We start from the raw sequence: 20,982 nt of genomic DNA, 5'->3' as shown, positions 1-20,982 counted from the left end.
CCTGTTTATATAAAAACAAATTCCACAAAGCCCACATATAGGAAAGATTATTTCTTATTCACAAAAATTAACCATAGCTGTAAGACAGTCACAAATATTAGGCAGCCAAATTATTAAAATGTATTCAAAACTTAATCACCCTGATCATAACTGTGCAATGTCCGACCACTACTCTTAAAAAATTAATTAAATCAAACATGTAGCTAAATACAGTCAACTCTTAATAATCCTTAGCACAGATAACCTGCTGCTGACCGATAAGCCACACCACAGATATTAGTCCAGGCTACACTCTGCTAAATCCAACTGTATTGTTTCCAAGATCTGTACAAGTGCAGGAGCAGAATGACCATTTTCACAGTATGAAGAAAGCAAACAAACATGCAGAACAAGACATTAGCTGCTTCTGTTCAGGGTCAGTTCAGGTCTCTGACAATGGAAAACACAGGAGGGACAGACACTGAAGCAGACTAGGACATATTCCACTCAAATCCAGACAGAATTATCTCTTTGAGCTCACTACGGGTTCTGATTACAGTGACAGCACCCACCATCACCAAGTCAAGAACAGGCAGGCATCTGTGTACTCTCCAGTGTACCTAAGGTGGTTATGGGCAACAAAAAATGTCATTTCCACCTGGCACTTTACATGACTCTTCAGTCCTCCCAGACCCAGACACGCTAGCAACTTGGTGCAGAATCATCTGCATGGATTTCCAACACTAAAGCGTAAAATTTCCACAACACTGCCTAGAAACCACTTGGTTAGTACAGAGTACAGTCACTATTATCTAGAATAACTGAACTTCCACTTGTCCCATTCCATCTCAAATAACCCAAAGAGCCAAGAGTTAACTATGGCTGTAAAAACAGTTAATGCTGCAAAAATGTAAATTACCCATGTCTTCTGTTTTCAGAGCAAATGCAGAAAACAGTGCACCCAATCTTCAGAATATTCTTCAGGCAAAAGCCTTGCTAAAAATCAATGCCTTCATTCCAATTTCAGGATTTATCCTAGTTTCAAGGTAACATGAATGCTTAGGCTAGTGAAAACATTCTGTAGTTAATGAGAAAAATGTGTACCAAAAAATGGTGACCCATAATTACGTTAGTAGGCTATGTTAGGGAACACTAAATCATACTGTAATCATTTTGCAGTCTAGAGATTCCATAGCATCACGTACAGTAGATTTGCTTCTCTAAAATTTCACATTCAGCTCTGGTAAGGACTATGTGCTATTTGGAAGACATATAGAGAAGGAGAAAGGGGATGGTCAGTTTTCTGTACAAGGAATGCCCACTTTGGGCTTCTTCATCCTGAAAAGGAGACAAAAGAAGAATATGACAGAGGTCTATAAAGCCAGAAGAAGCACTGAAAAGGTGAACATTGAATAATTGCTCTTTGTCTCGTCCTATCCCTTGGCAAGTGCCAAGCGGCATCAAATAAAATTGTCAGGTAACAGCTTCAAAACAAACCAGTGTACATCTTGACATATTGTACAGATCAACTGCAAAACGCCTTGCCACACAACATTATGGAACTAAACTTTTACGCAGAAGAGGACACATAAATAGTGTGATGGACTCTTCCATTAAACACAAAAATACCAGTTCTGGTTAAACAAGTCCCAGAGCGTAATTATTTGTAGGCAGGGAAAGTATACTGAGAAGTCATACAAGAAAACTCCCAAGAATCTACTTCACAGTAATAGAGAGCAGGTGAAATGTTGTTTGGCCTCCATGATATGCTCCTCTTCTCTTAGCATCTCAGGCTGGCACTTTCAAGTTCTGTGTAAGGTCTCAGACGGTACTGCTCCAAGAACACTGTATTTATGGTATCACTGAAAACTGTTAATTCCGTATTTGCCACAGATGATACTGGAACACATAACATTAACCCTCAACAACTGTACTGATAAGCACAACTAAGGCAGAGTAGATGTCTCCAACTAAAAATATGAAACCTAAGAAGCAAATCTAAAGAACTGCTGATCTCCAGAAAGTCAGATAAGCAGGAACAGGCCGATAAAGGGAGAGGGAGAAGGAGGAAGAATGCACACAAAAGAACCTCATGCCACTTGGAGGTAGGGGGGGTCAGAAAACCCCACAACACACCAACAAAACCACACCATAGAGCACCACTACTATTTTCTAATCAGTAAGTCATACTTAACAACAATGCAAGTCTGATTCCCAGACTACTTTGTCATATATATCTTGCAGTGCCCCAAAGTTCTTAAAAGCAAGATAACACCAATATATAGGTGCTGGAAGAATAGGCTGCTTTCAGTTACAGCTGTGCAACCGACTTAAGACAGCTAATGTACAGGCCGCTGGTAAAAGAACAGTCCTGGCCGTTCCCCTATAGCAGCACTAGCGTGGTCCGCTGAGTCAGGGAACTGATTTCATTTAGCTGAAAAGGAACCCGGGGCAGGGGGTGGAGGGTGATGTTAAATGCTAGTACCATCACAGAGGAGGAGGAAGTAATGCATAGCTAGGGTCCTCTCTGCAGCAATGGCATCTTACTGCAGGTTAAGAAAATCATGGAACCCTTTAGTAAAAGCTCAGCGGACCACAAAACACTAAGATTCCTGACATAAAAGAAAATACAGTATCTTCAACACCCAAACAAAACACATTTCTTCACACTATTAAAAAGCAAATATCCAGAAGACTGTTACAAAAAAAAAAAAAAAAAAAAAAAAAAAAAAATCTGCTAGAGCAGCAGATCATGCATATGCATGAGCTATGCTATCTGCATATTCAAAACAAAAACTGCTTTGGTTTTCTGGCTACAGACTGCAGTTACCTGTTGCCAGAAGGCAGAAAGAAGCATAACTTTGTGTCACTGACATAAAATCAGTAATTTCTTCAGTCATTCTGAAAAGCTATAGACCATTTAATTATTCCTATACTTACAGAAAAGACTCCATAATTACAAATGTCTAAAGCTGGATCCTTCCAAGGTTTTATCAGAAATGTTTGTTTCAAAGTTTCTTCAGGAAGACCTGCATCTTTTTATCACTTCCCTTCACAACAAAATGTGAAGGGAATTATTAACCTTATTATATTTTTATATAATTATATTATTATATATTATATATAATATATGTGATATTTTATATATAATAATTGTATTTATATGATATAATTATATATAATTATATATAACATATATTATAACAAAATATTAACCTACTGTAAATGTAATTTTAGAACAGTAATCCCATTACATGACCTTCAACAGTATTTCCTTAAGTCCAAAACTCTGCCAGCACAATACCTTGTTAGGCAACTCTTTTAAAGGAAACCTTCAGGTTAAGAATGTAGATTTCTGAAATGCAACACCAGTCGGAGTTTATTTTTTCCAAGGTTCACATCCTTCTGTAAAGCTGTTATTTAAAGGACATTTGGTCCATAAGGTTGAATTTGCTGTATTCAACACCATGGACAATATCTATTACTAAGGTAGGTATCTTTTCAGAAGGTGAAGTACAAATTTTTAAGCCTTCTCTGCTATGAAATTTTCACTATGAAGCTTTCACTGATGAAAATAGCTAGTCATGAAAATTATAGTTGGGACAATACTGTTCATAAAGTGTAACATCTTTGCTGTTTAAACTTGAAGAATTTCAATCTTATACAGTACTTCACCTTCAGACAAGTATTCACAACTACAATTAATACAACTACAAGAGAGATAACAGGATGCTCAGCTCTTTGATGCACACTGTCAAAGTATGTTCTCAAAACTTTATGCAAAGAAAAAGTTTCAAAATCACCATAGAGAATAGCAAGGCATTCCCAAACACTACTTCAAGTATAAATGCAGTAAACACATCAGAAACTTCATACTTCACAAATTTTACTGTGTATTTCAAGAGGTTTGAGGCTTTCTTATTACTCACTGCCTAAAAAAAGCAAGGGTCCAACTGCCATTTCTGAAGAAATTAATTCAACAGTGCCATTATCAACCTGTCTGAGAGGAATAGTTTTAAGGCTGAAGTAATGGGCTGGCACTTAAGATGGTAGTTTCACTGACACAGATGACAGGCTCAATACAGTCTCCCAACACTCACAAATGACGCGAAGTTCACTAACATGTTTCAGATAAGCAAACACTACAATGGTGAACACTAGCGTGTATACTGTACTTTACAAAGTATAGGCAAGGGCAAGGGTCGATCAGCTTGAACACAAGAAGGCTCTGTGTTCCTGCAACTCAACTGCAACAGAAATAGCAAATCTGCATCAACACTAAGCTAAGATATAAATTAGTCAGAATATTATATATGCAGCATAAAATCTCCAGAATACAATTACACAGACTGTCCAAATGAAATCCACAATCCTGATCATACTTTGTCCTCTCACAACAGAAAGGGTTCAGTATCAAAATGACTAAACTGTTTACAGGTAGATGATGGACAAGAATTTAGACATATTTAGTAAAGAGAGAAGGAATTCCAGAAATTATTGAAAAGTTAAATTTTTGCACTCATACCACCCACCTATAAGTATAAACATAATCAAGACAGGTTACTCAGTGGAGAATTTCTCCAGCAGTTCTACTCAGCAGGAGCAGAACTGACGATAACCTGAACAATGAAATTAGAAAGATACAAGGAACAGGTAATCATTACTGCAACTTTTCAGCTCTAACTTCTTTGTTACAGAACCTATTAGTAAATCAGGCATGAAAGAGCTATCTTTTGAAAATGCAGTGGTGCATTCAGTGTGGGCTACAGACATAAAAATTCCACTTTCCTCCATGAATGGTGCACTTTCAACACCTTTCTATAAACATTCAAACTCCAACTAAATACACATAAAATTTACCCTTTTTACCCATTAAAATCTTACGTTAAAATGCAGTTTCTCTTTCATTGTAACTTCTAAAAATAAAACTAAGAATAATGATTGATGTTCTCACAACTAATTCAACCTAAATAGGCCAGATAAAGGTTACTGTAAAACAGCTCGCTCTTTCCAAACTAGCCAGTGTTTTCATTGATGTTTAGGTTCCCTGCAATTATTTTCTTTCCACAGACTTCTTTCCCTCTTACAAAATAAGAGTTCACAGAAAATAAGAATAAAACTTACCCCCATTATCTGTTCTCTTTAAAGCACCATCCTTATGAGGGCATAATTCACATCTCTAGGAAAAAAAGCAAAAATAAAATAAAAAAATGGAATGATCATAGCAGCACTGAAAAAGAAACCACACACATTAAAACTGTTAGCTGACATTAAGGAAGCAACCATTCTTTAGAAGTGAATAGGTATGTTTTCCTTTAATCTTAACTTGAATATTAATATTACTTTGTCACGATCAATGCTTTCTCTTCCAGATCTTTAAACTATGAGATAGATAGATAGATAGATAGATAGATTAAAGCTACTTGCAGTTCTACCTCCAAATTTTTATTCCTGGATTCCACACCCTGGAATTCTGGAGAGAAGCCTCCAAAAACTGTAGCATGGAGTAGACTGGCTTGGTAAGAAACTTGGGCACAGCCCAAAGACTCCCTACCATATTTCCTTCTCCTAGGATCTCTATATTCACCAAGGTGGTCAATCACAAAGACATGCCATAGATAATAATCAGCACAGGTGCACATACTATGGCTGACTCCACAGCCTCTGCAGACTTTCAATTACCCTGAGAGACCAAAACCAGCCCCACTTTGTCTCAGAAAAAGGAGGTCAGAAGTTGACTCACCCTTGAAATTCTCCAAGACTGCATGTCTGCATGCAGTTTGAAATCGTATTCTTCTGACATACACCAAAATCACAACAGTACAATCTTTCTGTCTCTATCAAGTTCCTAGTAGCAAGTTTATCTCTGCTCCCACAGCAGCGTGAACCAATTCCAAACCACGCTGGAGACGACAGAAATGGAACAGCTTTGAGATCCATTCCACTTCAACTGCTCCAAATGACATGCAAAGGAACACCATTACAGGAGATCCTATACCTAGGAATGACCTTCTTAAAACCTTTATGTATTCCCAAATTAGGGACAACTCAAAGTATACCAGTCTAACAAGCTTTTCAAGAAACCAAAGAACTGTCTGATCATCAGATCCAGACTTAACACCACATCCTTCAAACGGAGAGGGACACCTGGCATCAGTACAGATGATCTTTGTGTTCCCTGAACAGTACTATTGTCCGTACCAGCTAACTGCCAAGTCAGCAAATAAAGGAGCCTATGATGCTGGAAGTGCCTCAGAAACAGGTTGTCCAAATTTGAGGAATGAGAAATTCCATTCCTGAAATGCAGATGGCTGAAGTTTATCTTGAGGACTATCTATTCCTCTTAATATGTAATAAAATTTATATTAGCAGCAAAGTGACTTTCACAAAAGGTAGAATAAAAAAGTTCTTAAATTATTTTTGCTCAGTGCATTGATATAGACAGCTTCACAGTTAGAAGAATCTTTACGATTGCTGCTTTTTGTCTTCTGCTTTATCCCTCCCTCACATTCACCTACTAAAACGATCAGCAATTTACTGAAAGACAGCATTAAGTCTATGTTCTCTATCTATTTAGAGATAAAAATGGTTGAAAACGTATGTAAGCTGCCTGCAGACTGAGATCATTACACTATTTTGTTTGGGTTTTTTTGAAGTCAAGGTTATAAGGACTTCCTTGCCACTGAAATGAACTGATCAGTTCATTTTAAACAAAATCCTACATATGCAGTATGTATGTGAGCTGTATCTTCACACTCCATCTCTCCAAACATTAAATACTAGGTGCTGAGAAACACTCAATAGCAGTATGTTTGTTCCAGTGAAGTCCCCATACACTGAAACAGATTCTCAAAGCAAGAAACCTGGTATATATTGATGGTGACAGCGCAATGAAGTTTATTCCCACCCCAAAGTTGTGAGCTGGCAGCTTAAGGCCAGTGAGCAGAGATGATACATCTACCACTGAGACAAGGGAAGCTATTAATATAGTCTACATTGCCCCACCTCTGCAAGCCTGTGGAAGTTTCACATACATTTTCACTAGTGGCAGAACCAGTTTAGGAGGTTCTCTTCTTCCCTTCACCTCTTCCTTATTAATCTCTGCCTCCACCACTCCCTCAGCTGCTGACCCAAGTATCTGTAGGGCTGCCCCTTAAATCACATCAGTGAAATGGAGCAAAATGAACTTTTTCTTTTTAACATTTTTAATTCAGGTCATATTACTGATGCAATTTAAGCATAATCAAACAATCAGCTCAATCAGCAAAACTGAAGGCAGGCAGCCATAGTACTGCAAATAATATTAGTAATTAAAGAATTGGCAAACTTTTACCACAAAATAAAAAGCATTAAAATTATCACAGGACACTAAGCAGCAAGGAACTGAACCAGTCCTTTATGCAGAAGAGTTAAGCATGCTCTATTCAGTCTCACCAGAGCTCAGTTTCAACTAATTTCTTTTTGTCTTGCATCTCATAGGTCCATTACATCTTCCCTCATTACTCCTCTGCAGCCCTGGCTGCAACCAGTCAGAGAAGACACAAGACAGAAAACTGAAGCAGAGAAGTGAGCAGAGCACAGCGGAAGAAAAGCTGAGTGCAGGGAGCTCTGTGGAGTATCTTTCTCGCTGGCAGGGAGCTCTGTGGAGCATTCTTCTCCCTGGCAGAGAGCAGAATGCCTGCACTCAGCTTTCTTGAAGCTGGAGCTGTGCAACTGTGCAGAGATACTTTGATGACACAGAGTGCTTCTGGTGCAGTGAATTCTGGCTACAATCTGCAATAACATAGCACCCTAGTAAGCTAATACACCGCACAGTGTCACTTTCCACTTCCTCCTCCAAGCTACGAGCCCAGCTCCTTCCCTGGCTCCACACTCTCCGATTCTGTCAACCATTTTGGCTCTCCCAAGTTTCAATATGCACCATGTAGTAACACCAGTAGCTTTGCCAAGTGGGAACAGTGTGCCCCATCCCTTGAGACAAGTACCTGGCAGAAAATATCTTTTTTTTAAAAAAAAAAAAAAAACACTTTATTACTAGTTCTAAAATCTTACAGTAACACAGCATTTAAAAAAAAAAAAGTAATAGTTTTAGCTGAGAATTTGCAAAGTGACTGAAAAAAAATCTTAGGTACTTTCAAAATGCTTAAATGCATGTTGTTACAAAGGATTCTGTAGGACAAAGGAATGGGGATAGTTGGGTATACATGTATCTCAGAAGTCTATAATGGTTTTGTCTACATAGTTTCTCCTTCTTCCAACTTACTTATGGACGGAGCTAATTTGGAGTTTAAGCGAACAGCAATAGCTGAATTGCTCTACTAAATGTCACATCACCTACAACTTTTACGATGGAATAAAGCTTTGATCTCTGCAACACAGTATAAGGAATAATCTGACCATCTGTACAGATGGTCTCTAATATTTGAGCACACAGACTGTGCCAGGGCTCTCTTCTCCAGTTGTACCTTCTAAGTCTCAGCTCTGGCAAAAGATCTGACACAAATTTATTGTCTGAACATTCAAAAATACTGTGGGAAACTACTAAACAAACTGGGGGCAGGGGGGTGGGGGGAGGAAAGGGGTAGCAGGGGCGGACATGACACCCACAAGATATCACAGCCTAAATAGGGCAAGCTGTTATGATGGATCAACAGTTCAGATAAACATCATCAAGTTAGACAGTTCACATGTGAATACTGAAGAGGCTGACTGTGACCCAAGAAAATAACCACGTCCTTTGGTGTGCTGAGGGGCACTAGTCCTATAGCAGGGAGGGACACCAGTGCATGTGGTGTTGTAGGTATAGCCAGTTGAATTAGATGTGAAGAAAAGGAGTGAAGAAGACACAAATACTGGCTGTAGGAAGAACTGAAGTTGTAGCAAATTACACTGTAAGGACAGGAAGGGAAGGGACGGAGTATAACATGGACATCTCATTTTTTGCAGCTCTTTGGTGGAACAAAGCTCATTGATCTAGCTTCTGGCCAAGCAGAACTCGGGGCAACTCTCAGCAGGAATTGCTTTGGACTACAGGGTCTCCCGTAGAGGACTAAAGTGAAACCAATCTCAAAGTTGTGCAGCTGGAACTGTCTGACAGTGCGACTGTAACAACTCACTTCCGAGCTACATAAACAGCAGGTTTAATTAAGTGAAAGAAGACTGATCCTGTAATCTCAGCATCCAGCCAAACCAAAACTGCCTGGGTCTCATGAAAAACCCACTGCCTCCTGAGGGGTCCATTCTTTAGAAAGTCACCCAGCAGAGACCTGAAGTGGCCAGAAGCATGGGAGGCCCATGCAGAAGGGGAAAGAAACAAATTTTTCTGTCATCATTAAAAAAGTAGAAATAACCAAGAAATAAATAAAATAACCAAGAAATAAACAGTAGAATTAAAAAAAAAGAATGGAAGGGTCCACTAAAGATACCAGCAGAAAAAAAGTTCCAGGACAAGAAGACCAAAATAACTTAAGTAAAGAATGAGCTAAATAAATCCATCTTCCTGTACTGAATTACTTAACAGTCCAATTTGACTCCACAGCATTGTGGCACAAAGTTTTCACCCATCACTTTAGAAACATATGTCTTTCCATTTTAACCAGGATTATGAGCTACCTTAACCAGCAGTATATAACATTAGTCAAATCTAATTCGCAAGTCTTTTGGTTAACTTAACTGTAACAATTTTTCAACTGGAAATGGAGGAAAAGCATAGAGAAGCTGATTTAATCCAGCAGACTACCTTATTTACGTTGAAATGAAGCGAAAGAGGCAGAGACATGCAGTAGATAGGGAAGATAAAGAGAGATAGGAACAAGACTATGCAAGTAGGAGAGGAGAAAAAAATAGTAGGAATATAGCATTGTTCTTCCCTCAGGGTTCTGTAAGTTTAGAGCAAGTTTCACAAAGCATCATCTGCAGACATCCATTATATGCTGTCTCTTGTTATAAGCAAACAAAGGTCAAAATTCTTGTGCAAGAATTCTGTTACTGAATTCTGGTCTAAGTTAGGCCAATGGAACCATTCACCTGAATAATGGCTGTCAACCAAGTAAAGTCCTGAAGGACTGGATTCCCAGCATTGCAATGAGGCAATAAAGTGTGTCTCAATATGACCTGTTAACCTAAATAACACAAGAAGATCTGCAGCAGATTAAATAGACCACAATTCCTAAAAGTTAGCTGAGAAATCAGGCTGCAGTTCCAGCTGACTTTACTTAAGGCTCGCTTTAAGGTAACATAATTGCACACTGCTGCCAATAATCACTGGCCATCCCCTGCTGTGTACTTTCTACTGTCTCCCTTGGTCTGGAAAGAGCATTCATTTGACCATACGGAAATCTGAATCAGCAAGCTAAAAACAAAGTACTTTTCCAGTCAGATCACTTCTTTGAGCTATCTTTCCATAAGGCCATACAAACAACAATGCCAGATTAAAAAAAAAAAAAAAAAAAAAAAACAAACAAAAAAAAAACCACCACAGTAACACAGATAGGGAACAGAGCAAGGGTACAACCACCCTGTTCCGGAGGTAGCATCGCCTATGCTGGCTGTAAGTGAGTATGGAATTTCAACCAAGGGCCTTAAATACAAAAAACTCCAACACACAACCAAAACGTCATCACACACACTACACCTACACCCCCCAAAAAAACCCAACAAACAAAAAAAAACCAAACCCACACACCAAACCCGAAACAGACTAATTTAATTTTGGTAGTAATGCAGACATATTTCTTGGGCCCACACACAGACATTTATTAGGCCAATTTTGTTTTGATAGTTCCCTGACATTCATATATTCCAAGTTTTTTAACCGGCATCAGTCATATACGCAAACTCTTTAGTTTACAAGCTTATTTTCCCTCCCAAGCTGTACTACATCCAGCGTGACACTTAAGCTTCCAGAACAGTTGCAGGTTTTTTATCCAAAGTACATTTTGATCACAGAACTACTGTCTCACATTGCTTGATAACAGCAAAAAAACCCCAGTATTTAACTGAAAGAACAACTGTAAGAGACTGCAATACCCGACCCTTAAAGTTACAAATAACGTAACAGCCAGTTACACAAAAATCACAGTTCTTAAAACCTGACACTCAATCTCTTTCAATCCTTCCATCAACAGGAGTTAAAACCTGACAGACAAAACATTTTATTCTATTGCTCCTGTTAAGGATTAATCAAACAGTAGACTGGTTAAATGCATTTGGTTTTATTGTGAGTTTTAGTTCACAGTTAAGTGAAAACAAACCCTTCACACACTCCATTGAATTTCCTAAAATTAACCCAGGAAGAGAGAGTCACTTGCCAAACAGTAGGTTTATTGGTTTGCTTCTAAATTTGCTTCCAAATACATCTATTTTACAGCATACCATGCTACTAGGTATTTCTGTATATACCAAAATGCCTCAACTTAACACACTCCCCCAAAGTACACAGACAGATTTACAAAGGTAAGCAACGCAGCTGATCCTAAGTTTCTAATCAATGGCTTTCCATGGCACCCCCCACTGCTCTTGGCAACCTTGCCGCCCATTCACTGGTAGCTGTGGAAGCCAGCAGCACAGCTGACTGCATCCAGGTATTCATCTCCCAAGTTCTGTGGTACAGCTTCACTTACCTTCACCAATATTCCATACCATTTTGCCTCACCCTTGGGCCTTAGCAGAAGGAAGCATACAGAAATCAACTCTAATGATCTTTATCATATCTAAGATGGTCTCTCCCAATCCTATAGACTTTCAATATGCTAGATAAGTCTTATATACTAATAATTCAGATAATACAAAGTATCTTAGTACAGGTTTAAAAAATAGCTTAGAAGGGTAAACACATCCATATTGGTAGTTATTTCAGTTAGTGTAAAACAACTGAATGCTAGCAAGCACATATGCATTGAAAAAAACTCTGGGCAGGGCAGGGCAGATATCTAGAAAGCAGCTCTGGATACAAAGTTGATCACAAATCACATCTAAAATTTCAGTTATGTCAATGCTGCACATACATCAGCCTACCTATATATAAGTAGTTGATGTTCTTCATTCACTTTTTTGATGGAAAACTATCTTCTAAGCTCAAAACGTTTATGCTATTTATTTTCCTTCTCCCCCAAAGGGTGTAAAATCAGTATTCCATCTTCTCCAGAGGAAAGTTATATTTTCTCATCTGCCTTTTATACTTTTCTATGTCCCTCTTTCCCCTAGTGTTTTGGCCCATTGCGGGGGGGGGGGGGGGGGGGGCACACACAACACCGGCACACATACACCAGAATGAAAACACTGAATATAAGAAAAACTCTTTTCCCCCAGTAAACTTTGAAACATTTGGGGTCATTTTTGTGATTGGTCTGCATTAAATTCAGGCAAATACAGTACTAAACAACCAATGTAAACATAGCTTCCTCTATAAAAAGACACCATATTCTAAAGACACATACAAGTGTAATTATACCACAGACAACTAGATTATACTTAACAGAAAACCCAACTCAAATTCAGCTATTCAGAGGGTATCTACAGAAGAACAAATGCCTTAGAGCCTACAAAGAAACAGTTTTTGCAAGATTAGGCAACCAGAAGAAGAAAACCCCACAGATACTTGCAGAGGAGTGCAAACCAGTATACTGGAAATATAGATATACTTGGCATAAATTCTATCAACAGATGAGAAATCACAGGCAATTAGTACAAAAACAGACCTAGCAACAGGATGCGTACCAGACTGACCATGTCTACATCTGCTGGCAATACCTTACCCCAGCACTCAGAACCCAGTGACATCTCATTTTTCTGTTCATCCCTTCAAACTATTCCCTATGAAGCAAAACCGCTACTGCCAACATACAAAGACTAACCAGAGAAGATCATCCTCTCAGCCCTTCAAGCCTCTACAAAGTCCAATAAAACTCACAAGCATTCCCAGATGCTGCTGAAACTACTGAACCTCTACTCACACCAAACTTAAGCTATCTATTCACATCAATGCTTTTACTCTGATATTTCACTAATCATTTCTTTGGTGTTTTTTCCTTAAAACCAATTCTTCTCCAAAACCTCCTAAATAAAGTTTATTTCTGATATTTTTTTTTTTTTACAACCCATGCTTTATAATACTTGCCAGAGTCAAAACTTTTTTTTTTCTTGTTCAGTACAGCAAAAGGAAGAATTGCACAACATTTCTTCCAAAAGCTTTTATAGGAATACATGGCCCAGCCAATGAAGAGACTATCTACAAAGCCAAATCCCCATTTTCTTAATGAGTTTCTAAACTATAGCTGGATAGCAACACACCTTATCAAGTCTCAACCTGCAGTATTTTAAGACCTTACCTAAAAACCTACAAAATATTCACATTCAATATTTTCATCTAAACGGCTCTATAAATGATAGCTTGCAACCACGTAAGTATTTGAAGCAGAAGTCAGCAAGCAGCTAACTACACAAACTTTTCAACAAAGGTATCTGAAGAGAAGCAAATTAAAGTTCCAATGGTTGCAACCTATGATTCACACCAGACCTCTTTATAAGCCACAATGAAGATCCAACAGGAATTAAAAGATCTTCCTGCCAAGTTCAAGAAACACCAATTGGCTGACACCTCTAATAGAGCAAATGTACGTATACTGTCAGTACTTCTCTTTGAAAGTGCTATGTTCTGCAACTTGACAACTTAAGAAATTAATTCATCTCCATCTTCAAATAATCATTTCTTGATACTGACAAATTTGCCAAATCTCTGCCCTATCTCTATTCAGTCATCTGTCCCAGGAGAAGGAAAGAACTTTTTTTTAAAGCAGACAGCTGACAGGTAAAAGAAAAAGACTGACTACCTGAAGCATTTTGGGTTTTATACCTGGATAAATTAAAGAGACTCAACCTAGTTCTCTTTATCAAGGCATCAGATAAAAACATATGCAGATTCAGTTAGCTCTGTCAAAAGCATCTACTACATATAATAAATCTGTAGACTATGACTATGACAAGATTAGTGCCACTCAACACGCAAATCAGCATCCTTCCAAGACCATCCAGTCACTATGTACTACAGGTGACACTCAGTCATACTTTTACTCAATGCAGATACGGTAACTGTAAGAGAAATAACGTAGAGTACAACGTAACATAGTGATACCACACAGCAAGTATGAAGATCTAGTTACTTCAACTTCAGAAGTCCAAAGCCATAAACATATTTATCCCACAACATATTTAAAACTAGTAAGCCCTGTAGAAGACTATGAGAAATACCTGTCACATTTGGCTGGATTTCCAGCTAAACACCCAAGCTTTTGTTATCAGACTGAAAGTATGCTACAGACCCAATTCAATCTAACTGAAGAAAGTACAGTATGCAATGGTTCACTTCAGTGTCCTCCTGCAACGTGCCACAGCTGTACCCTAAAAACTCCTAGGTAAAATGCATGCTAGCATGTTTGCAGCTAAGGAGCTTCTTGCTTACTTTAGAATCTTCTTCTGCCAGTGATTTAACAGTCTAGCAGTGACACGAACAGTCACAACACATTTCTGCCTAAGAATTAAGCAATTCCTGTAATGAAAAATGTTTTGCTGTAGTATCACTTTGGTTAGTAATTTTGCCACAGAACCTTTAGAGCATTTACTTAAGTACCTGTTATACTAATATCTATGATAAAAAAAATTTTACCATGTAGTACTTGAGTGATGGAACACTGTTTTAAAGCCTGAATACTCTTATGTATCCGTATCCAGCATAACCTAATTAGAAATTACTGCACAAATAAGGTGTACATTTGGGTAAACTGCAGCTAATCAAACCTGGAAAAAAGTAAGTGCACCTTTTCCACTATAACAAAGTGCTTCAGGTAAGTTTATGAACTCAGCTGCGTATTTAGAAACCAAGAATGCATACCAGCAGGGGAAAATGTAACACAATCATGAATAGTGTTAATACTCATGCTTTGATAAGCACAGCACACAATACAGTGCATCAGGTTTAGTTCACCAGCTGGAGTGGAAGATGCACAGAAACTATTGCACTTCTGCAGCACCTTATACTTCCTGATGACCAGACACTACACAATCCCAAGAATTCTGTCACCTTTTGAGTCGTAGTGCAATAAGGTTATGGGCCTGTATTCACTACATATACAAAAAACAATCTAAACAGGAAAAAATATTTCCTCCTACTCATGAAATGCAAAGCAAACAACACTCACCCATCTATGTAAGGGACAAGAAACACACATCACTCAAATCAATAGCATTTCAGAATAAAAGAAGTTTCACCTTCACCAAAATTAGAACAACAGAAATTCCCCACAACCATTCCGCTCGTCTCTCTAGCTCTGTTTAGTCCATGTTTTGCCTGTTACCTCTCCCAATTACCATCCTTACCTCAAATTCCTCATGCCCTACATTGGGCACCAAAGACAACTGTGGTGGGTTGACCCTGGCTGGAGGCCTGGTGCCCACCAAAGCCTCTCTATCATTCCCCCTCCTCAGCTGGGCAGGGGAGAGAAAAATATTACAAAAGGCTTGTGGGTCAAGATAAGGACAGGGAGAGATCACTCAACAATTACCAACATAGGGAAAACAGACCCAACATGGCGGAAAAAAACAACTTATTACCAACCAAATCAGAGTAGGACAATGAGAAAATAAAAACTACATCTTGAAACACCTTTCCCTTACCCCTCCCTTCTTCCTGGGCTCAACTTTACTCCCAATTTCTCAACCTCCTCCCCCTCCAGCAGCACAGGGGGACAGGGAATGGAGGTTGCAGTCAGTTCATCACACATTCTCTCTGCCACTCCTTCATCCTCGGGGGGAGGACTCCTCACACTCTTCCCCTGCTCCAGCGTGGGGTCCCTCCCACCAGAGACAGTTCTCCACAAACTTCTCCAACATGAGTGAGTCCTTCCCATGGACTACAGTTCTTCACTAACTGCTCCAGCGTGGGTCGTTTCCACAGGGTTCAGTCCTTCAGGACAGACTGCTCCAGTGCAGGTCCCCCACAAGGTCACAAGTCCTGCCAGCAAACCTGCTCCAGCCTGGGCTCCTCTCTCCGTGGGTCCACAGATCCTGCCAGGAGCCTGCCCCAGCACAGGATTCCCATGGGATCACAGCCTCCTTTGGGCATCCACCTGCTCTGGCATAGGGTCCTCCATGGGCTGCACGTAGATATCTGCTCCACCATGAACCTCCCTGGGCTAAGCAGCACAGCCTGCCTCAACACTGTCTTCACCACAGACTGCAGGGGAATCTCTGCTCCAGTGCCTGGAGCACCTCCACCTCCTCCTCCTCCCCCCCCTTCTTCGCTGACCCCACTGTCTGCAGAGCTCTTGCTCTCACATATTTGCACTCCTCCCTCCTGCTGCAATTTGTTGCACAGGGGTTTCCCTCCACCCTTCTTAAATATGTGAGCACAGAGGCACTACCACTGTCGCTGATGGGCTCGGCCTTGGCGAGCAGCAGGTCTGTCTTGGAGCCAGCTGGCATTGGCAGTATCAGACTCAGGGGAAGCTTCTAGCTGCCTCTCACAGAAGCCACCCCTGTAGCCCCCCTGCTACCAAAACCTTGCCATGCAAACCCAATACAACATGCTGTGCCTAAATATCTTTAGGCAGACTTTTTATTCCAGTTACCCAGCTACAATCATTCACTGACTTCCTTCCAGGCTGCATAGTCATTCATAAAAGACAACTGTGTTGTTGGTTTGGTTTGGTTTTTAGGGAGGGGAGGAAGGGTAAGCAGGAAGATATTTGCTAATAAGCAGCAGTTTCTCACATTTATTAAAAAAAATCTACTAGCAATTTGTATTTTACAGTCACTTTTCCTTTTCTTTAGAAGTTTACTTTAAACTGCTATGTAAAAGCCACATGAGTAACAAAAGCACAAAGGTCAATTTTTCTATTGTAGTCTCAAAACTAAAGCATGTTTTCTACTACTTGTTATAGTGTTTTTAAAAGTAGTTGTGGTAATATTCTTATATCGCATGTCCTTTAAGGAAAATTAGATACACATTAAAAAAGCATTCCCTTCCAAATTTCTTTAAGAATTATTTCAAGAGGCATCTTCAAAGAGAATGCATACAGTATTAGTCCTGAATGATTTTGTGGCCAGTATTTCAAATTGAAGGAAAAAAAAAATGAAAGAGCAAGGCTTTTTTCTTCTAAAATTAAGTTTAGCTCACCTCTATTGTGTCTGTATTTATCAATGTGCATTCTAGTTTACAGATACAGGTGTAATAACCACACCAAAACTGATTCTAAGCACAAGCACAGAGATCCCATTCCCCTGGAGACAACCTGTTGAACCAGAGCTGTCAGAGCTCTGATCACAAACCTGTCCACACATTGAAAGCCAACAGTCCTAATTCCTCCTACAGTGCCTCATTCTGTTTAGGCAAAAGGTAAGTAACACTACCTACGGTTATTTTATACTACATAAATGCTGGAGGTGGTGTATTAAACTATGCATTCATCATACAACTCTTATGAGCAACTCCACAATAATAAACTTGTAGATGCATGTGATGAAATGTTTTTTTAGAAAGGGAACTTGGAGAACTACAACCATTTTTGTATTAAAGATTTTAAATAAAAAATAAAAAAACCTCAAGTGTTCAGACTGTGGATCATCTGTGAAGCAGATGCAGGAACAGCTCAGGTCTGGCAGGATTACTAGCAGGAACCTAATCACTATGAGAGCGCAATGTACCTGAACTGGCTTTGGGGGTGAACAGTATAGCTGCATTTCTACAGCCCTGAATCCTTAAGTACTATATGATCTAAACTGAACTTTGCAATGATGGCCTTCCAGTCTCTGCACTGAGTTCCAAGAAACACACATGCAAATGCAGAGACTCCAGTTACACTAGATTCAGATGAGATCCATATGAACACTATCTCAAATCTTACGTGGCTAGCTCCACAGGGAGTCACAGCCCCCTCAATACATTCCCCAGAACTAAAATCCAGGTGGCTTATTAGACAAGCTGCAGTGAAGTGCAAATGTGCTGACTCAGTTCTGGGCCAGCGCTGCATTCAACTTCATAAGCCAGCCCATCAAAAACAACACAGAAATGCCAAGTGGAAAAACACTGCCTTTACGACATTAATCCGTACCAAGCCCAAACTGATCCTTCCAGATGCAATGACAGGCTTATAATACAGATATTCCAGCGAAACAGATCAACAGCATATTAATTCACTTGCAATGCCGTAAGCAGTCTGAATTCACATGTACAAGCTGAGCTGGGCTTGAGGTAGTTAAACTTCCTGGAATTCGTAACACTGAAGTTCAGTACTGAGATACCCTGGCCTCTCTGAATCAAGTTGGATTCACAAGGACCAGCATCTACACATAGCTAATAAGCCTAACGAAGCCAACTGCACAAATGTTGAATGCCTCTGTAGTGCCCAGTGGCAGTACATGGATTATTCCAGCTCCTTCATGATAAGCACAAATAGTAGTAGCTCATAAACACATTGTCTAATCATAATATATAGTGGGGTATAATTAAATCATTCTTAAAATAAGATCATTAAGAAAGATGTTTGGCATATAACAGGATGATGGGAAAAAAAACTCTTTTTGAACAACAGTTGTGCTACAATTCCCAAACTTAGCTTTTCTATAGTCTCTCTCTTTGGATACCAGTACCATCAGCCCCTGGACAACATATATGTACCATCCAACTTCCAAAGTCATGACACAAAGTCCCTTTCGTACTACACCATATATATATACACATCCTCACAGGGATCCTAATATTACTTTTTTCCTGCACCAACATCTATCTGCCCTGCTTTTTGATTCAGAAGTTCAGGTACAGCTGAAGACATCAAAAGGGCCCACTATGCAGGGTAATAACAGCTGGTGCTGTCACAGGCAAAACTGGGAGCAGTTGCCACCATCTTGAAGAGAACCACATTCCAAGCTCACTATATAGGTCAGCTGAGATAAATTAGCTGATTTAGGGAAAACTAAGACCTTTCAAGCAAAGTTAAAAACTTAAAGAGTGATTGTAAAAAGTGCATACTCATATTACAACCTTCTATTTATTATGCACTACATATGCATGATTATAAGGCAAGTCAAATAATTACCAGACACCTCAATAAGTCCATTATCCAAACAGTTCAGGTTGACAAAAATTGCAGTTCCTCTCACACACACAAAGACATGACTCTGCTAGAGCCAAGACTCAATATGGCTTGTCAGGCATGGAACTGTGCTTTCCAACTAGTAGCAGACCATTCAAAACCCAAAGACACTGGCTACCACCTCACTATTCAAAACACAGAAATCAACCAGCCAGTAGGCTTCTGCAGCTGGAAAAAAAAAATACATATATATTATCAGCCACTGCTTTCACTGACAAGCAATATGTACCAGTTCAGCAGCAGCATGTGAAAGGAAATGAAGTAGACACCACTGAGTAACAGTTAGTTCAAAGTATATGGGAAGCCAAGTGCTCTAAACTGCTGTTGAGCAAAGTTCTCTGGTGACCCACCTACTTGAGGTACCTGCTCCTGAGTTAGTCTATTTCTTTCAGTTGTTGCAACAAGACTAAGTTTAGCACAAGTAATTAACCCTAGTCTCTTACCAGAATAGATTTCTTTGCCCAGTAACTCCAGTAACTACAGCTTAAAACAAAACAAAAAACTTAAAGGAAAAAAAAAAAAAACACTCCCAAAACCACACAATACAGCTTCAGCAGGGAAAAGTACAGCTAGCGAGCAAGACTGAGGTCTTTTTAAAAATTAAAAACAAGTAAACAGAAGTATGTTCAATGTAATGTGGTTAATTTAATTCTGGTTTTGTTTCTAGACAAAAAGGCCAACAGAAAAATAAGCTTCAGTCTCCTACAGCGATGATAAGGCGGTTGCTTTTGCAAGTGTGTTAAAACTTCTGCATCCGAAACTGGTTACAATAAAGTTCCAGTTTTCATACTTAAGTCAGAGCTTCAGTTTAGTTTCTTTATGTTAAGGGCTTTTCCAAGACACCATCTTTCTAACTCACTAAGTAGTTGTTCAAACTTCAACTGTTATCAATCTGTTCTCTCTCACATGTAATTAGTTTCAGTTGAGAACCACATAAACCTACGTACGCTATGTTACAAATGGGAAAGATTTTTTTGATTTTTTTTTTTCCCAAAACAAGATTAGTAATCAACTTGCTGAACCATACCATAAACCAAACCTGTTAGGTGGAAACAAGAATAGAATACACCAGGCACTGAGTTAAGTTCATCACTATTCTTCTTAAGTTCCAACAGTGAAGAAAAAGCACTATGATGCCTATCAAAGCTATTCTTGTTGGTAAACTCAAAAAATTATCAGAATGCAGTGAGACATTGTTTATTTTAGAACTTAGTACAGTTCTCCTTCATTCCTTGTGTCAGGAGAAGCCAGGAATAACTATATCCTAAATCTTGATGAGAATTCCCTATTGTGCACCAGAAAAATCCTCCTCCTAGCCACCATCTCTTTTCTCCCCTCATATATTTGTAACTTTGTTGTCAACCTGTATATATATCAAACTCAAGAACATTAAAAATGCTATTCTTAAAACTTTACATTGCTGATGGTCTTCCCATGTAAAGAAACAGCTTTTCTTTAGAAAGGGCAGCGGTTTTGATACTCTGTTGACAAATATTTGGAGAGCACACAGATCAATCCGTTCTTACTCCCACCAACAAGTTTTCTTTGGAAGAGGTTAACAAAGTCTAAGTTACTAGGGCATTATGAAAACATTAGTGGCAAGTGGAACAGGTTGCTCAGCAAAGTTGTGGATATCCCATGCCTGGAAGTGTTCAAGGACAGGTTGGATGGGGTTTTGAGCAACCTGTGGTCTAGTGGAAGGTCTCCCTGCCTATGAAAGTGGCATTGGAACCAGATGACCTTCCAGCTAAGGAAGGGATTACGGTCCCTTCCAACCCAAACCATTCTATGATTCTACAAAGTTGCAAAAAAGTAGAGGAACAAGATTCTTCAGTCCTGTGCCAAAAATTCACGCAAC

General features: G+C 39.2%; 1 protein-coding gene across 5 annotated transcripts in view; it reads right to left on the bottom strand.

The window, feature by feature from the left end:
* The window catches only part of MLLT10 (MLLT10 histone lysine methyltransferase DOT1L cofactor), a 136,903-nt gene that overhangs the window by 102,507 nt on the left and 13,414 nt on the right, over positions 1-20,982 (bottom strand). For all 5 annotated transcript variants that reach the window (XM_056337512.1, XM_056337510.1, XM_056337515.1 and 2 more), the window contains exon 4: positions 5,104-5,158. In XM_056337512.1, coding sequence (XP_056193487.1) covers positions 5,104-5,158 — 55 coding nt within the window. The remainder of the gene's footprint in view (positions 1-5,103; positions 5,159-20,982) is intronic.

The sequence above is a fragment of the Falco biarmicus genome, chromosome 4 (genome assembly GCF_023638135.1).
Source record: "Falco biarmicus isolate bFalBia1 chromosome 4, bFalBia1.pri, whole genome shotgun sequence".
Lineage (NCBI taxonomy): Eukaryota > Metazoa > Chordata > Aves > Falconiformes > Falconidae > Falco > Falco biarmicus.
The sequence above is the reverse complement of the archived record's forward strand: the minus strand, read 5'-3'. Positions and strand labels throughout refer to the sequence as shown.